At 44.9% G+C, this 25,590-nt stretch overlaps 3 protein-coding genes and 1 long non-coding RNA gene across 8 annotated transcripts in view; 2 read left to right on the top strand and 2 right to left on the bottom strand.

The window, feature by feature from the left end:
• Positions 1-8,900, bottom strand: part of LOC149352649 (ribonuclease 3-like) — a 136,183-nt gene extending 127,283 nt beyond the window's left edge. For 4 of the 5 annotated variants that reach the window (XM_089581849.1, XM_089581850.1, XM_089581851.1 and 1 more), the window contains exons 1-3: positions 8,561-8,900; positions 7,207-7,466; positions 3,788-3,880 (exon numbers count right to left, since the gene is read on the bottom strand). In XM_089581849.1, coding sequence (XP_089437975.1) covers positions 3,788-3,880; positions 7,207-7,466; positions 8,561-8,607 — 400 coding nt within the window. In that variant the 5' untranslated portion in view covers positions 8,608-8,900. The remainder of the gene's footprint in view (positions 1-3,787; positions 3,881-7,206; positions 7,467-8,560) is intronic. The other variant, XM_089581854.1, reaches the window with a different exon arrangement.
• Positions 8,901-9,225: 325 nt separating this feature from the next.
• On the top strand, positions 9,226-15,898 carry LOC149352647 (uncharacterized). Its single transcript, XM_089581848.1, has 6 exons — positions 9,226-9,409; positions 9,496-9,752; positions 14,122-14,295; positions 14,370-14,456; positions 14,519-14,568; positions 14,724-15,898. Exons 1-6 carry the CDS (start codon positions 9,367-9,369, stop codon positions 14,806-14,808), a joined length of 696 nt encoding a protein of 231 aa, XP_089437974.1. The 5' UTR covers positions 9,226-9,366; the 3' UTR covers positions 14,809-15,898.
• On the top strand, positions 9,763-11,013 carry LOC149352648 (uncharacterized). Its single transcript, XR_016290833.1, has 2 exons — positions 9,763-10,705; positions 10,830-11,013. It is a non-coding gene; the product is annotated as an uncharacterized LOC149352648 (long non-coding RNA).
• The window catches only part of LOC149352646 (WD repeat-containing protein 46), a 30,825-nt gene continuing 21,117 nt past the window's right edge, over positions 15,883-25,590 (bottom strand). Inside the window, exons 10-14 of the mRNA XM_089581847.1 lie at positions 24,786-24,933; positions 23,614-23,708; positions 23,389-23,484; positions 18,382-18,468; positions 15,883-16,257 (exon numbers count right to left, since the gene is read on the bottom strand). Coding sequence (XP_089437973.1) covers positions 16,159-16,257; positions 18,382-18,468; positions 23,389-23,484; positions 23,614-23,708; positions 24,786-24,933 — 525 coding nt within the window. The 3' untranslated portion in view covers positions 15,883-16,158. The remainder of the gene's footprint in view (positions 16,258-18,381; positions 18,469-23,388; positions 23,485-23,613; positions 23,709-24,785; positions 24,934-25,590) is intronic.

Genomic DNA, 25,590 nt, shown 5'->3' with positions numbered 1-25,590 from the left:
TCGCACCTAGCTTCATGATCTCAGATGCCTCAATAATCTCTCGTGTAAGCTTATCCTTGTGTTTGGTAACAACTTGGCTGTTTTTGAATTCTGGGTAACATGAACAGTCACGACAGTGAATAGTACCTATGTGGCGGGCCGCGTTCTTAACATTGTTTGCATGCTCTTTAAGTCTTTCATTTAGACACCGGCCAGTTTGGCCGATGTATGACCCACCACACTTCAATGGGACTGAGTACACCACGTTGTCTTGACATGGCACATACTTCATCCTGTGGTTTTTCTTGCAATTATGACCAGATTCCGATCTTTTATCCGGGCGATTAACTCTCGCACACAAGCCACTCAGTCTGACAGGAGCCGAAAAAACAACATCTACTCCGTACTGGAATACTCCGTAGTCGTCAATTGCTTCACTAATGCACTTTAACAGCTTGTCATGAGGGATGGAATAATATTCCATCCCTCATGACAAGCTGTTAAAGTGCATTAGTGAAGTAATTGACGACTACGGAGTGGTAGCATTTCAGAACGCTAGTGGCATTTCCGCAGAAAGCTCTTTAGACCTGCTGCAAGTGTACCTTCAGTCAACCTATGCAGAATAGGAAGGTACTGTTTTTATTCAAAAGAATGGGATCTGCATAGGATCTTGCATCGCTCTATTGCTAAGTGACATGTTTCTTTCTAAGCTTGACAGGGCACTCGAACAATCACTGATGAGCTCAACAGTTGCAAGAGTGTTCCGATATGTAGATGATTACCTAATTTTACTACATTGTGACCCGGCTAGCTTCGCTGCGGAAGTGAATGACCTGTGCGCAATATTCTGTGAAGTGCTTTCGCCGCTGGAAATCACGCATGAAGTGGCTGTGAATGATCGCATTAAGTTCCTTGATCTGACCTTATATTTTATTGATTTCCATGTATGCTGGGAATTTGATCCTAGGGGTAAAAAGCCCTTACTTCCGTTGTGGGGTTACCATGGGGGAGATAAACACGTATTCCCCGTTTAAGCGCGGCTGACTCAGTTCAAAACCGCGCTTACCCCACCCCGTGGTCGCGTACGCTACTGAGCGCACGCCGACCACGGCGGGCCTTGCTCTACGGGAACAAAGGAACGACACACTGGCTGACACAAACAAGGCATTTATTGCTATAGCAACAATAACGCCAGCTAGCAACAAAATACACTGAGGAATCTAGGATGTCCGACTCACCAGCACGGCTACGAGCGAACGTCCGCCCACGGTAGGGCAAAGGGAACTCCGAGGTCGAGCGGGACGAGCTCGGCGGGAGTAAGTTCCGACCGAGGGGCGCCCGTCGACGAAGAGCGAAGCTGCGAGCGAAACGTCCGTTCGCTTCCCGTTGCCGAGGGAGAAGAGGCCCCGTAGCTCCCCGCGAGCGCGCAGCAAAACGCCATCCGTGGCGCTGGTGTCGCTGCGACGCGAGCGCCCTCCCCTGTTAGTGGAAAGTCACCGAACCGAGAGGAGTGCTTTGCGGAGGAGCTAACCACAGGGAACTAGCACGTTGAGGGAAAGCGAACGCAGGGGACGAAAGCGTCCCCACACCGTACAGCTCAGCCCATTCGAAGCTTGTGAAAAGAGGCATTGTGGCGTCATGCTTTCAAAATGCCATGCAAAGATCCTGCCCACACAAGTTTGAATTTAGTTTCTCCAATCAGGTTGATAGGCTAACAGACGCAAAATACCCCCTTCATATTCTGGCATCAGTAGCAGAAGGGATTTTGAAAAAGCTGAAGGAGGGCAAAGCTGTCCCCCATTCCAAACAAAGAAATCTGGCAGTAATACCTTATGTCCATGTTGTGTCCCACAATTTGAAGAGAATAGGCAAAAAGGCTGGAGTAGATGTTTTTTCGGCTCCTGTCAGAATGAGTGGCTTGTGTGCGAGAGTTAATCGCCCGGATAAAAGATCGGAATCTGGTCATAATTGCAAGAAAAACCACAGGATGAAGTATGTGCCATGCCAAGACAACGTGGTGTACTCAGTCCCGTTGAAGTGTGGTGGGTCATACATCGGCCAAACTGGCCGGTGTCTAAATTAAAGACTTAAAGAGCATGCAAACAATGTTAAGAACGCGGCCCGCCACATAGGTACTATTCACTGTCGTGACTGTTCATGTTACCCAGAATTCAAAAACAGCCAAGTTGTTACCAAACACAAGGATAAGCTTACACGAGAGATTATTGAGGCATCTGAGATCATGAAGCTGGGTGCGAATTGTATCAGCACTCCTTCCGTTGCCATCTCGGTGAAAGACCACAACTTCCTGATTTCAAATGATCGATGTATACGCGATACAGCTGCATGCGCATAGTGACTGGGATTGACATTTTCTGCTGCTCTCTGTTTCTTTGTTTTTTCTAAGGTGCAAAAGAGTATATATATGCTGTTAGCATCCGGAATAAACATTTGCTGTCAGTTCAGCGCTGTGTTCGTCCCTTTCTCCCCTTTGGCCCTGTGCCGTAGCGCTGCTTCACTAGATAAAAGAGTATGTTTGCACCCAAGCTAGTGACGCGCTTCTAGCTCCAACATGCCGCCTGCGGCAACCTAACCTGAACCTGACCTGTTTCACATCGAAGCTTTAGCAAACGGTGATTTGGAACTCACCGCTGCCTATCACAAGATGTCTAATCTTGTTACCGGTACACTATAAGAATTATCTCATTAAAATTAAGGTACAGATGGTTTCTACAAAGTCTTCGGCAGAGAGTAAAGCTCGTCAGGCGAGGACCACTGCTAGGTTTTAATTAGGCTGGCTTCACTGCATGACGATGATGTGGTGTGGAAAGTGAATACAACGGACCGAAGGCCACCGTGAGGCACATCCCACATTCACCTTGTCACTCAGTTTCAAAGCACTAGCACTGCCAGTAGGTGCCCAACGCTGTGGGGCCGACCGGTCTTCGCATGCGAAAAGTGACCGAACAGTGACGTCAGAAGCAGAGCCAATTGCAGGAGCTCGGCGCACCGTTCATTATACCGAACGCTCTGCTAAACAGGGGTTTGATAAATGCAAACATAACAGTGCTGTATTTTTATATGAGATTTTCAAGGACATGTTCTGACAGTTCGATGTAAACCACAATTCGGTACATTCTTGTTCGATATATCCAGGCTCGATTGTAATACTTTACAGATATCTTTTGCACACAAAAAGTGAGTGTTGTGCAGAAAGTTTTCCTCTTTCCACTATGGGGCCCTCTTGGCTCTCGTTTCTTCTTACATTAACAGCAGTATAAAGAACCGTCTCCAAGGTTTGCAGCTAAATCAACCAAACAGAGATCAAAAGGTGATGAAAAAAAAATATCTGAAGCACAACACGTGACTCAAGCTAGCAAACACTGTGCCCAAGACAACCCCCTGTATCTAACGCAGTAAAAAGCAAATCTGCAATGTCACCTTTTTCCAGGTTAAAGATCTCGGTGAGCAACTCCTGCATCTAAAGCAAGCTCCTCTGTCAACTGCACCAATCTGCAGTATCACATTTTACGGGGTTAAAAATCGTAGTTACGAGGCTATCGCATTGTTAAGTGCCTATGCAGAGCCTACACGGCCACGACAACAGGTGGTTCCTGCTGGTTTCTTGTGGTTTAACAGGTTACAAATAGAATAGAATGTGCTAATAAATAAGTTAATCTAGTAGGCTCCAATCACCTTTTTCACCTGGGCTGATGAGCAGGAGAACTACATTACACATAAGAGCAACATACATAAGTGGTTACCCCTTCACAGTGGCAATTTTCTCAGCCACCAAAATGGCCCTTACTTGATAAAGACGAGATAGGAAGAACAGGTAAACAGGATGTGTTCCACTGTGGCTGTGCTTGCAGTGGCAAATGCCCCTGTGAAGGCAGCATACCTGCATAAGTGAAATTCCATTTTAGGGCAGCTCTGCTTACAAGTACAGCTAGTCACAGACAATCTGTTTCCATTTAGGGCTAATGCACACAAGCAGAACATGCCTCAAGAAGATGATACCCAATCACCAAAGCCTCAACACCTTCAGTACATAATCTGCAAAAACTGCAAATCAGATCAAGACTGATACTCCATATGATCACATAGACTACATAATTAAGCAGAAATTTGTGCACCATGGATGCTTCACATGGCTGCTTACAGCAACAGCATCAGATGTTCCTAGCTGAAGTAAAGAATGGTATGCGAAAATGGTGAGCTAGACATACTGAAGTCACAAACACAGTACATAAGGACACTGTTCCAAATGAACGCTAGAGTGCGTTTGTGGAAAATTCAAAATTCTTATTCAAAAGCCTTGACTTGATGTGGTGATACGAAGTCTACCAGAAGGTGCAGAAATAAACTTAAACTATCTTTCAATTAGCCACATCATATACCACAATGACTGCACTAATAGAAGCACTGTGCAGAATTCTTAAAGGAAAGCCTGGTTTCAGGTTATCTTAGGATCACCTGGATAGATGGGTGAAGTTGAGCAGCCATGCTGTGGTGGGTTTTATGGCACACAAGTGTCTAAGGCTATCATGCCCCGAACACAAGATTAAATATGTCTGCTTTTGTGGTCATGAAACTATACATTTTAAAATGTCATAAATTGCAACTGTTGCTCTTTTAAGAACACAAAAACACATGAACAATAAACAAGTGCATTTTCTCCCTCCTAGAAGCACACTAACGTGGAAAGGAATGTGTCATAAAATTGTGTGGAACACTTACTTCTTGAGTTCTCGAATTTTGTGCGTAAAAATAAAATATGCTTTACTGCACCCACTACTCTGCATACTTCACATGTAGGTTTTTCTTCCCATGTAAGGTGTGTATCTAATGGGAAGTAATAAAATTACTTTGATAAAACATTCTTGGTGTCCACATGGAACAAAACAAGCTTTACCAGGTGTAGTTTCTTGTGTACTTCATTATTACATGAAGAATGTCATTTATCTCTGGATGGTAAACCTCCAAGTGACATCAAAGGCCTTCCCCAAGTAAAAGTTCCTTGGACTGTATTTCAAAAGTAAACCAGACTATAAACTGCAGACAACACTTTTTCAAACCCATACTGGTGCACATCCAGAAGATGATGGAATTAGAAAACCAGACTTAGTATGACATTCAAAACATTTTCAAATGATCTTACCAGACAACTCATACTTACTATAGTCGGATACAACTCAAGAACACAGCGGCTTTTCCCCGTCAAAGGAACCCCATCCAGCCAATGATGTCAACCGATTCTCATGACCCTGCTAGTGTGACAATGCAGGGAGCAGCGCCACAATAGAGAAAGGGGTCTACCCCTGACCATAGTGGGAAGGGATCATCCCCTTTCATCTACCACTCCCTGCTTTGTCACACTAGCAGGGTCATGAGAATGGGTCAACGCCACTGGCTGGAAGGGAGTCCTATGATGGGGAAAGCTTCTAAAGTTGTAATGGCCTTTTTTCATGCGTCAGGAGTTTTTCCTTTTACACATATTTTGTTAAATAATTTGAATAGGGCCAGCACAGAAGTCTCAGAGAGATGTGCAAGCATTTTCTAATGTAGTATTTGGTCAGAACTTTGTGCTGTTTGTTTACTAGCAGACATTACTTAATTAATTTCATGAGATGCAATTATATTATTTTAAGGTTTGTTTGCGCTATCAATTGTCAAAAACCTTTGTCTTTCAGCGGTGCTTTTGTTCCCAATAGTGGTTCTGTGTGACATAAAGAACTGGGGACTCTGAACAAATGCTTGCTAAATACATGCGCTTGCTCCTCTAGACTTCCTTGCATACCAGTGGCTGTCAACAGAAGTGTGAAGGGAAAGCAGTTAGCATTAAATTGACGGACCTGTTGCCACATTTTTTATTATAAGATCAAAGTATTAATAGATGAGAGAAAACTTTCCCATGATGTATACCCAGTCTTGCTGCGAATATAATGTGCTTCAGCACTAAGGTTGTCCTGCATTCGGCACCTGCTAAAAACAACTCATGGTTTGTTTTTCTTCCCCTCATTGCAACCTCATGTCCACCATGCTTTACAGTTTTGCCTCACTGTCTTTGAGGAATAGCTAACCAAGCTGCAGTGAGCATGCAGGCTGCAAACAATGCCCAGTCAGCTGGATGGAGTTTCCAGTGGAATAATTTACTTGGGATAACTAGTGGTGAGGATGACAACCTTACAACAACGAGCTGATGATCACCTCCATGTGAGTTATTTGAAACTTCCCTTTCCCATTCAAAAACTGATGACAACAGAATGCAAATGAAATGACAAATCTATGCAGCTCAGTTTTCCTGAGCTAGGGGAGCAGTATGGAAGTTCAACTGTACTCAGTAGACAGGCATTACTGCACAAAGAAAAATCTTCTCTTTTCTTTGTTGGCTTACCCCAAAACACAACTGAGCATTAAATCCCCAACTAGCAAATATGATTACCTGCTCTAAGACTTCACCTTATGAAGTGTTACTTCTAGGTATGTTGCAAGATATATGGAGCATACTATTATCATTCTGAATCTAAAAAAATAATAGGGAACAGGCAACAACTTCCAATTTTGTTTTAAGCTTAACTTCACAAGTTGCGATGCCACTCTGCATAACAACAGCAATGCCTCCCAAGAGCAAACTTGCCTGCTTTTGGTTGCTACGAAAGCTTCTTGAGAATTCTTGGTGGGTACAGCCGAAATAACAAGACGCAGACACAGAAAGGAACACGTAGAACGTAGACGAAGCTGTTCCTTTCTGTGTTCCTTTCTGTGTCTGCGTCTTGTTATTTCGGCTGTACCCACCAAGAATTATGAACCAACTAGCTCAGTTTTCTACTCTTCTTGAGAACACTCACATGCTGTGGCCTTTGTCTCCGGCAAATAAAGAGCTACAGGGGTCAGTGAGCTTAAGATACCTATTACATCCCTGTAGTTATTAAGTAGTCCCCTATAATTTCACTGCACTGTAAATGTCACATTTCATTTTTTTTTTTATTTTTTGATGCAGGAGAAAAAGGCAATTAAGTTTTTTCCAGACATATGATTCAGGTCTTCTTTCAGGCACATGCTTGCAACATGTGCGTGGGACTATGGTGCTGCAATTCACCATCACTTGCACATTGCAGACACCACTGCAGGGACCGCCATGCTAGCCAAACTGGTGACTGCATCTATGTGGGTCTTCTTGAACTACCCACTTGCATTTAATTTATTTCAAAACAGCACTAATACCTGCATCATAGCCTGTCCTGGCCATGGCCCTGTAGGGAATGGGTGGAGGAATGCTGGGGCGAGCCACTGGGAATGGTGCTGTGGTCATGGGCGTTGCCCAGTGTGGTATGGTGGCCATGGCAGGATTGCTTGCACGATAGAGTGCTGCAGCCTGAGCACCAAACTGTTGATGCTGCTGTTGCTGCTGCTGCTGAGGACTGCATGACGCCAAGGCTGCACGAACCAAGGCACTAGGAGCTCCTTGATTAGCCAGGTTGAGGCTGCAGCAAGTCATCCAGAAAGAAATGTGTGCCAAGATTTCTAAAACTGCTAAGCACTAATCTCAGCCAAACCACTGATCCACAGCAGCGGCAGAATACAAAGTGAAGCTACGATTTTAGTAGGGATTCCTAAAGCACTAGCTGGCCCGCCTTTGTCCTCATCTTCTTTTTCAGTGCCACAGACAACTGTATCACAGAAAACAAAGAAACAGTAACCAACAACACCATAGTCAACATTTCACGACTTCATCACTGTAACCAGCAGATTCCTTCATTAACTGTTCTCAAAACTGTTACAAATTCTGGCAAGCTTTTACTGTTCTCAAATGATTTTCGATTCTCTTTTTCTCTTTTATTTCAATCTTGTTCAAATACGCATAAATCCTCCCTTTACCTTTAAATCACTGCAATCATTCTTTTTGGAACTTGCCATCAAACCCTGGCCCTCGTGGGTATCACCCCTCGCGGGTATGTGTCATGTCAGAAGAGGCCAACAACATGAACTAACACTCTAGGAGTTTTGAAGAAAAAATAGGAAGAAGTTTAATATTTCCAAGGAAGCCATGAGGAAGCCAAAACACCACAAACAACATCACATTAGACGTCTCTGCTCCATGCAATCATCACGAAGCCGTGCTGACTTGAATTTCGCAAATTATAAGCGACATTACAGTTGAGAAAAAAAGTTTGATCCTCTTATGATGATGGTTAGACTGCGCGATCAAACAAAGCGTATAATAAAGTACGGCACGAGCATGGTGTCACGCCTTCATGTCTCATGTATGCGATGTTTTTCGCGCTGTTTAATAATAATACAAAACCAGCGCCAACCAGCTGAGCTAGCTGACAGATACTGCAATTAAATCTCAGCTCACCCTGTTGATACGCCGCCATTCAAGGAAAGGTTAGACACTTAGGAGCGAGCCGTGGTAGCTACGGACAAGAAAGCAAACATGTGAACCCAGTGGACAATTAAAGTACAACGACCTCCTGAAGCTGCGAGCATGAAATCCGAGAACTGTTGCTCCAGTAACTTTAGGAAAATGATTTGACGCCAAGCAACAACTCAAGTCACCAGAAATTATGAGACTGACCTTGATGGGTGCATTTCTGTCTTGATTACAGAAGTTGCTTCGGTCATATGTCAGAGTTCCTTGAATTCAACATCACAAACGCCGGGGATGTCACCACAAACATCGAGCAACGGCACATTGCTTCGTAGGACTTTTTTACCGACAACACAACTTTAACTTGAAGCACGTACATGGATTCCGAATAATCAGTCGTAAGCAAAAAGTCCAGACGCGGTTAATCAAGGCGAGAATGGTCACAGCTCCATGCAGACACTGCGGGCTACTGGTGCTACTGGTACTGGCGCGCTAAATATGATGCCGCTAATGCAATCTAATGCCGCGATAGTTATCATCCTTGGCTTGGCCTGGCTTGGCTTCGAGTGAGCTGCATGCGTTAATGATTCATAGCAGCAAACAAGGCGGCGAAAACGCCGCCAAAGCTGATAAAAGCAAAAAAAATATTAACTTCGTCACAAAAAAGTTTTTTTTTGTTTAAAAGAGTTTACCAGGATATTTATCACTAGTGGCTAGATGATCAAAAGTGATTTATTCAGGTCAGATTGAAGGCAAAAAAATCACTATCACTAGATCAATATAAATAGCGATTGGTATCACCAGAGTGATGTCTACCACTAAAAGATCATGGAAATATTCAATTTGCTGATAGCTAATCACGCCGTATCGCCATCGCTGCATGCATGGAGGAAATGGCTGCACGTGTGCAACTCGGTTAACTCGGTGCTATTGCTATGTTGCAATAGCTGGCGGCGGTCGACCATGTGGTAACTGGTAACTTGTACGGCGTGTTTACGTCTTCGCCAACTGCTATGGGGTTGTCAAGTAGAGTGCTGTCTAAGCTGAAAGCTTACGGTGAGACGCATGCTGCTCACTGCTACTGCAGAACGTGATTTAAAATCTCCTTGAGTATGCATGTGTTCACGCAGTTGTTGTTTCAGGTGACAGTTTTCTGGACGACAGTGATAAGACCGCCAAGACAGATGCCTCAAAACTTGTTTCAAAGAAGTCAAAATGCCAGGACAAAGATAAACGCAGAACGTGCTCCACGGCCCCACCGAAGCTTACCAAGATCGATCGCATGCGAATTGAGCTGGATCTTGGGGACGCTTGCGATGAACGGGCGGACGAACAGCCCGAGCCACCGCGGCAAGGTTCAGTGTCTGTAGTGCTCTTCCAAGACCCATCGAAACGCAAGGTCTGTTGTTTTTTTGCCACTCTCGGGAATGATGTCGTTCGTGCGCTTTTAAGAGTTTCATCTGCTTTGGTAGAGTCTCCTGCGCTCGCGCTCGGTCCTCTAAAGTGCTCTGGTCCCTCGCTATTCGCAATGTGCAGTACAGTACTATCGCTGGGCAGAGTTTCGTGCAAACTCTGCCCTATCGCTCTCAATATGACTTGCAATGCCCGGCAGCGTGGTGGAAGCATGGTGGACCGGCGAGCGGCGCACTTGAAAACGAAAGGGAAAGGATTTTGTTGGTTCAGCAGTGACCCTTCTCCCCTGTTGTGTCGTCTGGTCTTGAAAGAAGGATAGCATTATCGCATCGCCGCCGCGGTGACTCAGTGGTTATGGTGCTCCGCTGCTGACCCAAAAGACGCGGGTTCGGTCCCGGCCGCGGCGGCTGGAATTTCTTTGGAAGATAAATTCTAGAGGCCCGTGTACTGTGCGATGCCAGTGCACGTTAAAGAACCCCAGGTGGTCGAAATTTCCGGAGCCCTTCACTACGGCATCTCTCATAGCCTGAGTCACTTTGGGACGTTAAACCCCATAAACCAAACCAAACCATTATCGCATCGCCAACGCTAGCGCGGCGACATTTGTGTGACAGTGCAAGAGCAGGCGACGCGGGGTATGCGGCTGACTGGTGGAAGAGAAGAATTATTTCCACTTCGTTTTCAAGCACGCCGCTTGTTGGCACCACCGTGCGTTCGGAAAGCGCTGCGGCCACACGCTCGTGTGTTGCAAGTCATATTGAGCGCGGTAGTACTACGACGACCTGAGCGAAGAGGAAGATATCGTGGCGGTTTTGTTGTGCACAGCGGCCGTATACATTTGGGCATTTCCAGATTATATGGTCGAGGGACCCTCTCAACCCGCAGTGTGTACACTCGTCTTGCCTCCGGGAACAGATGGTTCGCCAGGGTCGAGTGTGGGTACGTGTATGTTTGGAGTCGTCTCCACACGACTCCCGTCATGTTATTTAACGACGGTTCTGGTGGAGGTACCAGCCTACGTTCCAATCTGTAATGTTGAGGGCACTAAATATCTGTTCTAAAGAATCCTGGGAGACCGTGCTGCATTGTTCGGACCCTGAGCTCCAGCTCCGCCACGTCCGACAGGCTGAAGAGGCCGCCTGGACACAAGACCTCCCGGCCAGCATCTAAAGCGGTGCCTCCTGTCTAGTGCCGAGGGGGGTGGGGGAATGCCGTTTTGGATAATAAAAGTTCTTTCCTCCTCCCCACCTGCCAGTGTTGGTGGTCAGGGCACAGTGCAAGAGTATATATTCTTACACTGTGGGTCAGGGTCATCGCTTAGCAGAATGACGTCTCACTGCTTCTCTGGGGGGTTTGGAATGGGGTCAACTGTGGAATTGAATTGACATGCCCACACCATGTGGTATATGTTAGTGGGCACTGCAGAGAGTATAGTGTGGGATACCACTGGTGTAACCTAGCTAGTGGTGGATATACGAGGTCTGTTAGAAAAGTATCCGACCTTTGGCTGAAGAAAAAAAACTGGCATAACTGGAGCATTGGAAACCTAATCACCTTCAAAGTAGTCTCCTTGGGACTCCACACACTTCTCCCAACGGTGCTGCCATTGTTGGAAGTATTCCGAGAAGGCCCCTTTCGGAATGGAGTTTAGCTCAGCTGTCGTTACCTCCATAATGTCCTCTCTTGTCTGAAATCGCGCTCCTTTCAATGGCCTCTTGATTTTGGGAAACAGCCAGAAGTCGCAGGGGGGCCATATGTCTGTTGAACTGCAGGAGTCTGGTTTTTTGTACCTTAGAGGATTAGACTAAAAACTAAGTTGACGGCGTACAAATCTCTGGTAAGGCCTGTGCTTGAATACGCCTCGGCAGTCTGGTCACCGCACTTCGCTAAAGATATCACTAAACTAGAAAATGTGCAGAAAAAAGCAATAAGATTTATATATAAGCGTTATGACCGCCAGTTCTCTCCCACAGCTCATGCCCGCACCTTATCACTTGACAAGCTTCAACACAGACGCATATGTGATCGCCTTATCACTCTTCACAAGATCATCAACAAATGCATTTATGTTGACACCCCGCTTTTCTCTTCTTTCGCCAGTTCTTCTGCACATGTCACTCGCCGTACCAACCCGCTTAATATTGTGCAGTTTATGCCATTTTTAGACTGTTTCAAATTTTCATTTTTTCCTTCGACAGTCGAACTATGGAATGATCTGGATGTTACATTACGTCAGATATCTGTTGACCGCTTTGCGCAAGAATTGCCTAATCATGTTTTTTCTTATTAATACCGCACTATTGTTTATGTAATATCTGATTCAAACTTGTAATTATGCACTTTCCTACTGTTTTATCTATGTGTTCCATCCTCTGTACAACTCCTGCAATGTCCCAACTCATGGGATAGCAGTATTTGTGAATAAATAAATAAATAAAAACGTCTGAATCAAGTGCGAGGAATGTGCAGGAGCATTGTCGTGATGGATGCACCAATTTCCTGTTGACCTCAACTCCGGTCTCTTGCGCCGCACAGCACCACGTAGGCGACGGAGGACATCCCTGTAGTACTCTCTGGTCATTTTTTGACCCTGTGGGGTGCGTACTCGTGGTGTGCCACACAGAGGGAGTCAAAGAAAGCAGTCAGCATCACTTTGACGTTGCTGCACATTTGGCAGGCCTTCTTTGGTCTTGGTGACGTGGAATGCTTCCACTGTGACGACTGGGATTTGGTTTCCAGGTCGTACCCGTACACCCAAGACTTGTCACCAGTGATTATGGTGTTGATGAAGTCTGGGTCACTGTTTGTGGAATCCAGTATGTCCTTGAGACTTCAACACGAAGCTGCTTTTGCTCCATTGTGAGCAGTTTCGGCACGAATTTTGCCGCAACTCTCTCTATGGCCAAACCTTGGTGATAATGGAATGTGCAGAAAAATTGCTGATGTCCGCCTCTTCCGCAATTTCTCGGATAGTCACACGACGGTCCCGCATCAGCACAGCGTTCACTGCAGCAATTACTTGGTCATTTCGAGCCGCCGCGGTGGCTCAGCGGTTACGGTGCTCGGCTGCTGTCCCGAAAGACGCGGGTTCGATCCCGGCCGCGGCGGCTAGAATTTCTTTGGAGGAGAAATTCTAGAGGCCCGTGTACTGTGCGATGTCAGTGCACGTTAAAGAACCCCAGGTGGTCGAAATTTCCGGAGTCCTCCACTACGGCGTCTCTCATAGCCTTAGTCGCTTTGGGACGTTAAACCCCATTAAACCAAACCTACTTGGTCATTTCGGCATGTTGATGGCCGACCGGAGTGTGGCTCGCTCTCCACCGTGCGCAGCCGTCTTTAAACCAGTTGTACCACTGCTTAATCCGCGTGCGCCTCAGCATCGTCACCGAAAGCCGTCTGAATATTCCGAATGGTTTCCACTTGGTTGTCGCCCAGTTTCTGGAAAAATTTGATGAAGTAGCGCTGCTCTTGTCGCTCCGTGATTTTCCTTGCAATAAAAAACAGACGAGAGCACTGTGCACTGCCTCACTCAAACGCTAGCGACTTACGCTATCGGCAGGGGGGAAAAAGGTTTAAGGTCAGCTTATGCAAGCGCGCTTGTTTCATATCCATCAGGTGTTCGCAAAAAAAAAGTAAAGTCGGATACTTTTCTAACAGACCTTATAAGTTTGTATTCTCCTAAGGACATTCTCTTCAGCCTTGAGGGACTTATGTGGCGTTGAGTATGCTTGCCTGGCTGTTGTGTGGCGCGAGGTAGTCTGCATACATCAGAAAAGAGTGCTAGTATTGTTTATTTGCATTCATACCAAGCACTGGGATAGAGGAATGTCGAAAATGAATCATTTTTGAAGATTGTTGGCCAATACAGAGTTGCTGGTAGGAGTGATAATAGCGATACCAGCAAATTCACAGTGTGGCTCGCCTGGCGTCTGTTAGCTCTGCTGCTGAAGGCGTTGTGGAAATCGAGCATATCTTCACTTTATTAAGAGATGGGGTTCACAGTAAAACAATGACTAGCGTAGCACCTTTATTAGTGCTGGCCAGTTCCGAAGCGCCCTCAGTTGCGGCGTTAATGTGAAACTGGCTGGCTTAACAACTAGGGCAGCCGGGGAGCAGTGTGGTTCGTCGCCAAGCGCACCCATGGGTAGTAGGACACTGTACAGACGGCGTCGTTGCCGAAAGCTTGCCTCACTCGCTAACTGGTTCAGCAGTTTGCAAGTCACAAGGGAGGAAAAGCGAGCAGCGCGCGACTCACCTGCGACTGTTGCTTTTCGGCCAAAACGGTTGCATAATCTTCGCGACTGGCAAGTGTGAATGGGCCCCCAAGAGCATGTTGTGCTTCGGTGGTTTTTCAGACAAAAAAGCGTCTGTCTGAGGAAAGGGACATTCCGAATGATGTGCGACAGAGTGCCAATGAAATAGACTTCAAGAAAGCCAGATATGATGTCCTGAAGTTTGGAATCAAAGGCTTGGAAAAGCCCAAGCAAGAAGCGGCTAATATAGCACTAGCTGTGCAGCTTGGAGCCAAGGTAGGCGAGATTATTTTATTGCTTCCACACCTGTGGAAACATACCTTATACAGAAGGACTTGCGTTTTTTTCAGCCGCCCAAGAACAAATATGTGAATTACAAAGAGCTCATTCACGAGAAAAAAGAGCAGAAAATAAAAGACCGAGAAGAAAGAATTGTGGTAAGTTGTTATAATTGAGCTGCATTGTAGGTGTACTGCATATGCATTTTTAAAATTTTCAGAATGCAAAAATGGGAGTGAAGCCAAAACGGCAAGGAAATGCCATGCACGGGTAAGATGCTGTTAGTTCATAAGATGCCAGAACTTTTTTTTTTTTTTAATTTCAAGACTTTTACAGCTCACATGTGTAGGTGACCTGTATATTTCTTGAATCCCTTAACTGAAGGCCTATTGTTGCTAGTGCAAATAAAATTGTGCTGTTTGCAGGAAAACAAACCATGTACGACATGAAGGTGTGCACGTCGTGAGCAAGGAGCTCATATCAAAGGTGCGGCGAAAAAAGATAAAATAAAGACAAACTTGCAACTCCACTTCCAAACAGCAACAAACCAATAGAGCACGGAAAGTTTCTCTTCGTCCGATGTTCGAGCCTCAGCCACCTCCATGGGACTACTGTCACATTACATCAAACAAGCCTGCTCGTCATAAGAAGTCGAAGTTCTTCTCACCGCCGTTACCCCAAGATTTTTCTACGCAATATGACAGCTGTACTCTTTACACAGATGTTGCCATAACCCCAACAGGAGGATCAACTGCTTTTGTAAGCCCCCGACACGCCTTCAACTCCACGGACACTTCATCATCTCTTCCTTTGGAGCTGCAAGCGATATTAAATGCCATAGCAGCTTTACCTGACGACCCTCCTTATAACCAGGCGCACCTATGTACCCATTCACAAGAAGCTGTGAAGCATCTAAAGAAAGTCCTTGGTACCCTTCGGGTTTCCCAGGCCATACATGCTGCTTGTAAATCTTAACAGGTACCTATACTCATCCAGTGGGTTCAAGCTCGCACAGATGTCCATAGCATCGCACCTGACATGTTATCTCGTGTGACTGACGTTCCACAAACTCCACCTGCCTCTTTGCCACCAGATCCACTTCTGACACATCTAGCATCTTCAGCCTCCCTCAGGCAGCATACACGTGCTCTTATTCCCCTGTGTACCTACCCCCTTCCCCCCCAACCTATCACGGGTGGAGGAGGTCTCTCTCAGGCGGCTGCGTGTCGGAGTGGCCCTTACGCCCGCAGTTCGCAACCAGTGGCAAAGTGACAAGATTCCTGTGCCGCAAAAATGCCCTCACTGCGAAGCACCCGCTTCCGACACCTATGTCCACCACCTACTGTGGACATGCCCAGGAACTTTGCTGGTGCGCGCTCGAGTTCTTCAAGAGGCAGGCCTGTCTTCAAACTATAACTCTAGTTTGCATGTGTGGCTAACGAAAAACATTTACGCCCGAAAGCTTATGTGACTGTTTACACGCAACCGGGCTTCATGCGTTTTTGTAGCATATTATAACGTTCGTCACTAACACCACATTTTATGCTGCGCGGCACACTCAGCGTCACAAATAAATAACTCCAGTTGTGATGTAAATAAATAGTGTTGATTTTATTTGTACTGTCGGACAAAAGTCTCTGACCCACATGCTTCAGAAATGAAGCCGATAGCCCTCTTATTAGCTGCTGGCTAGAGACCACACTTGTGGAGGTGAAAGAATAGGATTTGAGCTTTCACCTGTACAAGTGTGGTCTCCAGCCGGCAGCTAACAAGAACTATCTGCTTAGTTTCCAGAGCACATGGCCCAGAGACTTTCGTCTCCAATCCGTCGCCGACTGCACATGTACTGCAAGCACTGTATCACTTGGCCCGAAACCTGTCCAGGACAGTCTTCGGTGTTCTCTCCGTGTGGTCTTTTCGGTCAGCCTTTTTCTTTTGCTGCAGCTGTTTTATGTGTTCCTGCACAACAAAAAAAATTTTTTACGCTACTGTACTGGTAGATCAAAATGCAACAATGTGTATGACAAGCTATCTGTACACACGCACAAAGAAGCAGCCATTCCCAAGAAAAAGTTGTGAAGTAATTAAACTGACTGGTGCTTTCAGGTAAGTATGCATGTGGAACACTTCCAGCACAACTATGATGCAAGCTGACATGATCTGTGTGTGTGCTAATTGAAATCAAATAATCCCAATGGACTACACCTTGCCATGTAAAATGTTGGAAACCGGCTGCATATAAACGCCAATTCTGCTAGTGCAATCATGTTTAGTGCTATCCATGACTATTTGGTCAGTGCTATGAAGTAGGATGCTATAGAGCAAGAGTTATTCTATTGTGAGAAAGTGTACCAAATAAGTGCGACTCCCAACGTATCGCAACACATTGCTTAGGTCCACTTAACAGCACAGCATCAATTCAACAAATAAATGGTCTTGGTAACATTATCGAAGAAAAAGACGATAGTGAACATCAGAGCTGTACAGTCTCTAATATACTACATCATTTGGCTCTGCAATGCATCAGTCTCCGAGCATGTAGTGTGTGCAGCCTTATTGTTCCACATCCCAATGGCTGCCACTTTCTGTGTGCTCTGTTCACTGCCAGAGGCACTCTTCAGTGACGGGCAGAAGCAGCAATGTGCCATGCCTATTGCATTTGATAACTGAATATAAATTGCATACCAATAAATGGATTGCACAGCAACTAGTAGCCATTGGGATGCAAAAACATAGGGCAGCATAGTACTCCATAAGTGCTTGAGGAAAACTTATCCCTAACCCAAAGGCCAACAGCAGGTGTTTGCGCATCACACAGCATGGACAAGTATGCAGACAAATGACTGCACTCATATTGCTCTTTTTCCTTGTGACCAAGAATTTTGGCACCAAAACATGCACTCCTTGCAATGAAACAAGCACTTTCTTCAAAAGACTCCTTTAGTGACAGCCTCCATAATAGGCCTGCTATATCACTGAATGTTCCCAGATAAAAAAAAAAAAAACTGCCAAAAATCAGAACCCCCAGGTATGTCGTTTTTGAAGCCATTTAAAAGCGCAGTGACGAGGAATCTGAACTAGTCTTTTTGCCGCGGGAACTCAATCTACACGTTCCAAGCATTCTTAGAAACTTCGATTTATTGCCCTGTGTGGCCAATTTCCCTAATTAAATCGGATTAACGTCCGGCTCACGCCTTTTTCCTTTTTTTTTAATTCTCCCCGTACGGTGGGCGGAGTCGACCAACGCGTGGACTGCCTTTCAGCCAGCTCCGTGGAGGCTTGCCGCTCTGCCATCGGCGGAGTAATAAGTAGTAATCCGTAGTAGCGAATAGTCTGCATGTCTTTTTATTTCTACAGGCTTATTTTGCGGCTACATCATCTGCGAATGAAACTATTTATTCATGGAAATCTAAAAAAACAAAATAAAGCGAAAGCAAAGCCTCCATGGAGCTGGCTGAAAGGCACTCCACGCGTTGGTCGACTCCGCCCACCGTACGAGAATTTAAAAAAAGGCGGGAGCCGGACGTTAATCAGATTTAATTAGAAAAATCAGCAACACAGGGCAATAAGTCGAAGTTTCTAAGAATGCTCGGAACGTGTAGATCGAGTTCCCGCGGCAAAAAGACGAGTTCAGATTCCTCTTCACTGCACCTTTAATGGTTCCACGTGCATCTAAACAGTGCGAAAAAAGTATAAAATTTCAAAGAGATGCTTATGTTACAGTGCAGTCAATTTTTTTGTAGCAGTGACAGCAAATGTGGACACTACAGTCGAATACAGCTCAAAAAAACGAAGTCTACGTGCCTCTTCAGAGAGGCCCTCCAACAAATGGCATCAACATCGCGGTCAACTGCCCTACACCTACTAAAAGCACCTACACCTTGCACATCTATAAGCACCTTACATCTACGATATACTGCTGACTTGATGGCCCCTTTTTGGAGTGCATCTGCTGCTCTGTTCTTGAGTTGTATTAGACTATGATATGCTTGGCAGCAGGAACATGCCCAAATGGAATCAAGCAGATATCTCCCAATCTGTCTCGAAATTACCCCTGCAATGGAAAGAAATTTTGAAAACTACCTTCACATTTTGATCCTTCAAAGCTTGCTTTAGTTTTGAAGACTTCTTTTTACCCTTGGAAGTGTCAATTGTCTTTGGCTTCACCCCCTGGAAGCATACAAAAAGAGATGATAAACACAACAGATTCCGCATTCTGAAAAGCCTCATAAATGAGGACATACATGATCTGGCACTTATTCACAGAGTACGAACTGCCAATAACTACAAACTAATCATCTGCACTGATTACTAGCCACTTTATGCAAGCAGCGTTAAGTGTTTTGAGTAGAGCTATGTAAACAGTGAAATTTTCAAACATGAATCTGAGGAAAAATGCTTTTTAATATTGAAACAAGTACCCATTCAGCACGAAAAGAAAAAATTCGGGAAAAGAAATACTCAAACATTGCTGTCCTTATATTTTTCTAAAATAGTGCATGGTTTTTGCAACTGAAATTTAAAAAACGACTGACTCGGCACTATACCAAAAAAAAAAAAAAAGGAACATGCATGGAAATACATACATGTTACTTCACTGACAGCACAACAGTGTGCAACCAGTAATGTGGTTATGCAGTTAGTGACAAAATGAAATCCATGAAATGACATGACAGGTGCTTAAAAAGAAACCCATGGGTATTAAAACCTCATTAATTCGGACTTCAAGGGACTGGAAGAGAGTAAACGTTTATCGCCGACAAAAGTGTGGTGGGAGTCTGCGGGAGTGCAGCCTCATCGGGTGGCCTTCAGCGCTTGGCGTTCAGCGACCTCCCACTGTCTAAGCCTGTTGTAGGTATGTGGTGCAGGCAGGGGCTTATTATTTTTATTTCCTTCTCGGTTGCCCCAACCTATTCTTTGTACACACTGTCCGCGCCTTGACGGAGCAGCAAGGTCCTTACCGCTTTCGCGTTAAAAAAAGGAAGGGAAAGCAGCGAAGTCGCGTATTTCAGAGTACCCCCCGTTTCTTTTTATTTTTACCATTTTGCACCCCTCCCAACTGACCGGCGGCTGCTCACTTGGGCACGGTCAGAGTGCACGTTTCCTTCCTTCGAAATACTGTTGGTAGTGCTGGAATATGGTACTACTGCATGAGCGCAATCACATGATCTTTTTTAAAATTCATGCGCTTTATTTAAATGCCGGAAAAAAAGACCACACAGGAGTTATGTTGTTAAAAAAAAAACTAGATCGGTTCTTTCTCAGCCCCCTCTACAACTTAACGAAATGCATGTGACCCTAAAGTGAATATATTAGAAAATTTGAATAATTAATATTAGCTAATTAACTAACTAAATGGAATTTAAGAATACTCTGAGGAGACCGTATGACAAGAAACAATATGTCATTGGTTTCACCCAGCTCCAACACACCGCTTTTTTAAAACCCTTGGTTCAAGTTATGTAAAACACCATGAATAGGTTTAGGAAGGTGGTGGTTTGGAGTTGGCACCAGCCAACCTGCTGGGGTTTAGTGAGAACTTTTTGTGGGGGAAGGTAGATTATAATCTATCATTACAACAGTGTAGAGCGATCCCGTGGTAGGATACCATAAGCTCTCTCACCAGCTGTAGGTAAGGGCAGCTCACCACCCGGTCAACAAAACCGCAGGCAAAATGATGGGCTGCCTCATTGCCAAGGTTGGCTGAATGAGTCGGAACTGAGATACTTTGAATCTGGCAGTTTTTGAGGAGGTGTTACGGAGGAGGGGGATTGTGGTGGGTAGATCTTTTCCATGGCAAAGTGTCTGGACCACAGTTTTAGAGTCGCTGAGGATTACCGTTGCTGAGGTATGAGCGATGGCAAATGCTAGAAGAAATGCATGAATTATTCAAAGGTCCAGACACCAAATACCCTCCCCCCCCCCCCACCAGCAAAAATAAAAATAAGTGCTGAAAATACAGTGAAAGGCTCCATCACACAAGCAACGAGCACGCATTTTCAATGGGCTGGAAGCTTCAACAACGTGAACATAAGCAGGGGAAGTGCACATAGGTGTCAGAAATGCGAGACTGCTTCTGAAAAAGAAAAAGATGAGCAGCGATGCGGCAGTTGGCGTCCAAACCAAAAGTGGCACGCAGCCAAGTCTAGAAGGTCGATAGCAGCCAACGGAAGCCGCCACGGCAAAGCACAGAAACCAAAACTATGTGGTCAGGCTGTTGGCCTATTGACGGCACATACTAGTGACAGGGGCCCTCCTAGCATCATCATGCCTTCCACTGCGTGCATGTCAAATGTGCATGGGCTACAGTGCACCATTCGATAGGAAGAATTTTTACATGATTGCTTTACCTGTCAGTAAGACCTCGAATCAACCCCCCTTCGAGAGCCCCATACGAAATTCGTTCCACAAGTAGGCTTTCCCACATATCGCAAGGCTTGCACTAGAGTTGTCAGGGCAGCAGGGAAAGTGCCATGAGTGCGGATATTAAGCATGAAACAAATCATGGAAGAATAAAAAAACAGCGTGCTTTCACAATGTGACTGTTCTAAGCGGGTGACTGGCTATCTTGTTTTCATCAAGTGTGGTATGTGGGAAAGCCCACTTGCGGAATTTTGCATGGGGTGCAAGCCTTGGGGTCCATATGTGACCGGTCCCCATAACACATGACGAAGAAAGCGAGGACCCCTTTGCACAGTTTTTCTTATAGTAGCTAAAACTTGATCTTCGGATAAAATGCCAACTGATGAAAGTCAACGGTATTCAGTTGCTGCCGAATATTTCGAAATTTTCGAACATCGATATCTCAATTAGATATGAACCGAATAACGAACATTACTATACAATTCGTGTTCGAAATTTCAAGTATTTGCACACCCCAAGTTCGGAGTTTATCAATAATAAATTATTACATCATCCGTTACAGACCTGAGACGACATTTTTGTCCCTGTTAACTGAAATATATAAATCAGCAAGGCCAATGCGAGATTTTTCTGTGGACATTCATGCAGAAGCCACAAAACAGGGAGTCCATATGTTCACTCAACTTGAAGGGTGTAGAAAAGCAATGGCTTTTCACTGCAAGTGATGTAACAAGCACCTGGCATCTGCCCATAACAACGCTTGCAGCACCTCCAAAGATCATTATTGAAGAATGAACAGGTGCAGGGGTGTAGCACATAAAAATGCTTCACTAAGCATTTGCACTAAGCAGACAGTGTCTTTGCAATGCCCAAAATTTGCAAAATAATTCCTGTTCACACAACTGCAATGTTGAAGACTGCAAAAGGTTAAGCATATTCCATAAATTCCTTAAAGATGGGAAGCATGTGCATCTGTTCACCATCACCATATCGGGGCTGTATCAGGATGAGTGAGAAGCATGTGTGTTGGGTGTTGGCAGCATGCTATGTAGCTCCTTAAGTGTTTGGGCAGCCTTCATGGTGCAAGTGTTCAGAGGGGAGCCAGCACAATGGTCATAGGAACCTTGGTTGGTTTATGGGAGTTTAATGTCCCGAAGCAGCTCAGGCTCTGACAGACGCCGTAGAGAAGGGCTCTGGAAATTTCGCCACAGTACACGGGCCTCTAGAATTTCGCCTCCATTAAAATTCAAATGCCGCGGCCACGATCGAACACGCGTCTCTCCGGTCAGCAGTCGAGTGCAGAGACATAGGAACCTTACCCGTACTGACAGATGGACAAGTTAGTACCCTAGCATTTGAACACTAGTGCAAAAGGCGACAGCTAAGCGACAAGATGAGTGCTGTGTAGTCCCTGCATCTGTCCCCAAATCCCTTCCCCACACAGAGTAGCAAGCCAGCGGATTTAAGCGCCAGCTAAATTCTGCTTTTAAATTAAAGACGTTCTCTCTCTTTCTCAATCTCTCTCATTGTGTGTGTCTTTGAGATTACTTAAAGGACTACATATAGACATCAAATTTTTGTTCGCATGTTTTCTTCTTTCAAACGACTCGCTAGACATTGGTATACACGATGCACCATGTGGTATTCGCCTACGGCCGCTAAGTTTTTATAATTGAATTTCTTCTTGACGCAGTTTCGGTTCCATCAACGGAACGATGGCTGTGATGTGTAGTTGATGTTTAGGTCATGTGAGGCACAAAAAAACGGCAATGTAACTGCTGATACGTCGTTTGTTGTAATTCTAGCTATTGAAGCAGGCTGCTTTAAGTGTTGTAGTGAGTTAAAACTATGTATCAGTGTTTATATAGTATTGCCATTTTTTTCCTCCGTCACATGACCTAAACATCAACTACACGTCACAGCCATCGTTCGGTTGATGAAACCGAAATAGCATGAAAGAAGAAATCCAATTATAAATTATTTATCGGTTGCAGGCAAAAACCACGAGATGATCCATGTATTCTAATGTCTAAAGCATCATTTGAAAAAAGAAAATACGCAATAAAATTTGGTGTCTACAGTCCTTTAAAAGACAGTGCATCCATAGCCTATCCTCAGTGCTCAAGGCTTTGCTTGTGCTCTAGTGTTCCTTTTTCTTCTCTACTGGAATCAACCTCATACCTACTGCTGAAAAAGGCCATTGAAATTCAACACCACTGATTCTATACACGAATTTCTTGAACAGATTAAAATATTAAGTATGATTTTGGCACCCTCGCTAGTCACTGAGGCAATGCCATGTCCCACACTATGCAATCAAGAGTAAAAACTACATGCTTCATTTGCGTTGCAGGACCCTTTTAATTAGTGAAATAACTTCTGGTCAAGACAGGTTAGGCAAGGTTGCGTGTAAACCCTGTGGCTACAGAATGGGGCACACATTTGTCACTACACCTGTATTTAGATCTCTGCCTTTGAGCTTCCACAGAACCATGCACTAATCGCAGTGCATTGCTCAGTATAATAACAATGTGCTAATGCAATGAGCAACGGTACATTTGTCTGCCAGTTAGTATAAGCATGTGAAGGCACACATGATCACTAATGACTATCAGCAAACTGCAGACAGCATGATCCGCCAGCAGTTTATGTATCCTAGTCATAAAGGTTTTGACAGTAAAACAACAACCAAGACAGCACTGTGGTGTTGGAAGGCTTATCACATACCATTTTCTTGTCGTATTCTTCCACCTTTGCTTCCATCCTTTCAACGTTCACCTTGCCAAGACGTTTTGGGTCTAAGCAGATGAGCTCTGGTTGAACCTGAAAATGCCGAAATGCTCAATGTAACAAATACGCCCCTACGCCAGAATTACCATAGGAAAGTAAACCAAGTATGAAAGATGACAATTCTAGGACGAAAACTACAGAGTGAAAATAATTGGGCCGTACCTTCTCCAAAAGAGCCTTCACTTCCATTTCTCTTCGCTGCTGCTTTGTCATGTAGGGGTTACTTTCAAGTGCGTCAAAGTTTGGCTCTCCAGAGCCTGAAAATAGAATCACAACAATGACCATGTGAACAAATAGGAACTCATCCATCTGTAGTTCATACAGAAACCTTGACATCAGAATATTTCTAGTACAACGAGCTTGTCTTGTGCCACTGACTAATGGCCAGACTTATTTACTATCACCCAAATAAACTTCTGTAATGGCAAACTCTTCTGAACCACATTCTTTAATATTCCGAAGAGACAGGGTTACACCGCTGGTTTGTCACCAATGTCCTAACTGACTAACCTAGCACTCTCGCAGCGAATGCTCAACCTCAAAACTGACTTGAGGTTGCCACTGAAGCCAGTCTTGTAAAAATCAAGCTTTCCAAACTGGCGGAAATGCATGACATCCAGAAAACAAGCCCGCCTTTCATAACTAATCAATGAATCAAAATTCCACAATACTTATTCTGCATGCATGCACACACATTCTCTCTCTTTTGAGAAAACCTTTATTTTCATTCTATTTTTACAACAGTAATTTCAACCTGGATTTAGCTGAGCGGTTCTGCTTCTAGTTCTTTAAAAAGGCCCCTAACAACCTCTTATGACAGCTGCTGTTATTTAGAACATAATACAGAGACACAGCAGGCACGGCACATGCATAGCTCCCAGTGCTCTGCTAAATCTCTTTACAGCATTAGCTGCATGAATTATTTTCTGCAAGTAACTGGTATCACCATCGGCGTCATAGTACACCATAACTTAAAACTCTTGCATTCACCCGGCTGCCACTAAGAATGCTATCTAAGTGGGCCATATGGACTAGGGACATGGTACTTTCAGGAATGTGCCATTTGCAATAATGCACCCACGTGCACCTGGCCCATGCAGATGTACTTTGTGTGGTGGGCATATGCAAAGTAGCTGGCACAGTAACTTCCTCACTCAGGAAGAGTCAGGAAAGGCAAAAAGTCTAAGGGTCCTTTGTTGTATTTTTTGACAAAGCATTGAAGAATAGGATATCATTTCCTGCCATGTGAGGAATACAGCCAATGGTAGCATAACAGCTCGCACACAAGTCGTATTGAAACAATCCAAGAAGTCAGTAGCAGTGAAAAAACAAACCTGGAACAAGGATACTGGTGAAGCCTCGCTGGTGTCCAATACCTAACACATCCTCATAAGGGCAGAACTCAAGTGAAGACACTGTACCAGGGGCTTTGTGACGCAGGTAGGGAGCAGTAACAACGGAGCGGCAGCAGTCCTTATATACCTAAACATGGAGAGACCACAAAGCATGCTTTACCACATTTTTTAGTGCAAAAGCCCTGAAACCCTCAATCTAAGATTTCGCCAATGTTTGGCTACAAAGCCTGCTGGCAGATTGCCCACAGCCTGGTGGGCAACCTGCCAGCAGGCTTTATGGCCAACTATGCAAAACACTTTACGACAAAACACTCTATGGCCGCGAGTGGGTGTCGAGAATCTTGCGGGTCAGATGCTGAGTGGAGCAATGCACGCTAATACGTTTTCAGCGCTTGCTGACCTTCCCTATGCCCTCGCCCTTGAACAGAGGATTATGCGTTTTTCTTAACGGGCAATAAAAGGTCTCATTGCGCCTCAATCGAACTGCGCGAAGTGACACGATATCATTCTGCGTTGGAGTGCATTCATCAGTACCACTAGATATTGCCCGAGATGCATAGATCGATTATGAATACCTCTGAATTCAGATGAAATGTTACGTCATAGCAGAAAAATTTTGCTGCCAATCGTACGCAACAGCACCGCTCTTAGCCTAAAGTGGATGGGCAGATCACGCCTCGCAGCCAGTTTTGCCCTCGGTCACGCTGCGTGTGAGATTTTCACTTGTGAACTACCTGCGCTTGTGCGCAGGTAGTTTCCACAAGCTGCTTCTCATCAGCGCTCA

Source organism: Amblyomma mixtum, chromosome 3 (assembly GCF_055824585.1).
Source record: "Amblyomma mixtum isolate Tamu chromosome 3, ASM5582458v1, whole genome shotgun sequence".
Lineage (NCBI taxonomy): Eukaryota > Metazoa > Arthropoda > Arachnida > Ixodida > Ixodidae > Amblyomma > Amblyomma mixtum.
The sequence above is the reverse complement of the archived record's forward strand: the minus strand, read 5'-3'. Positions and strand labels throughout refer to the sequence as shown.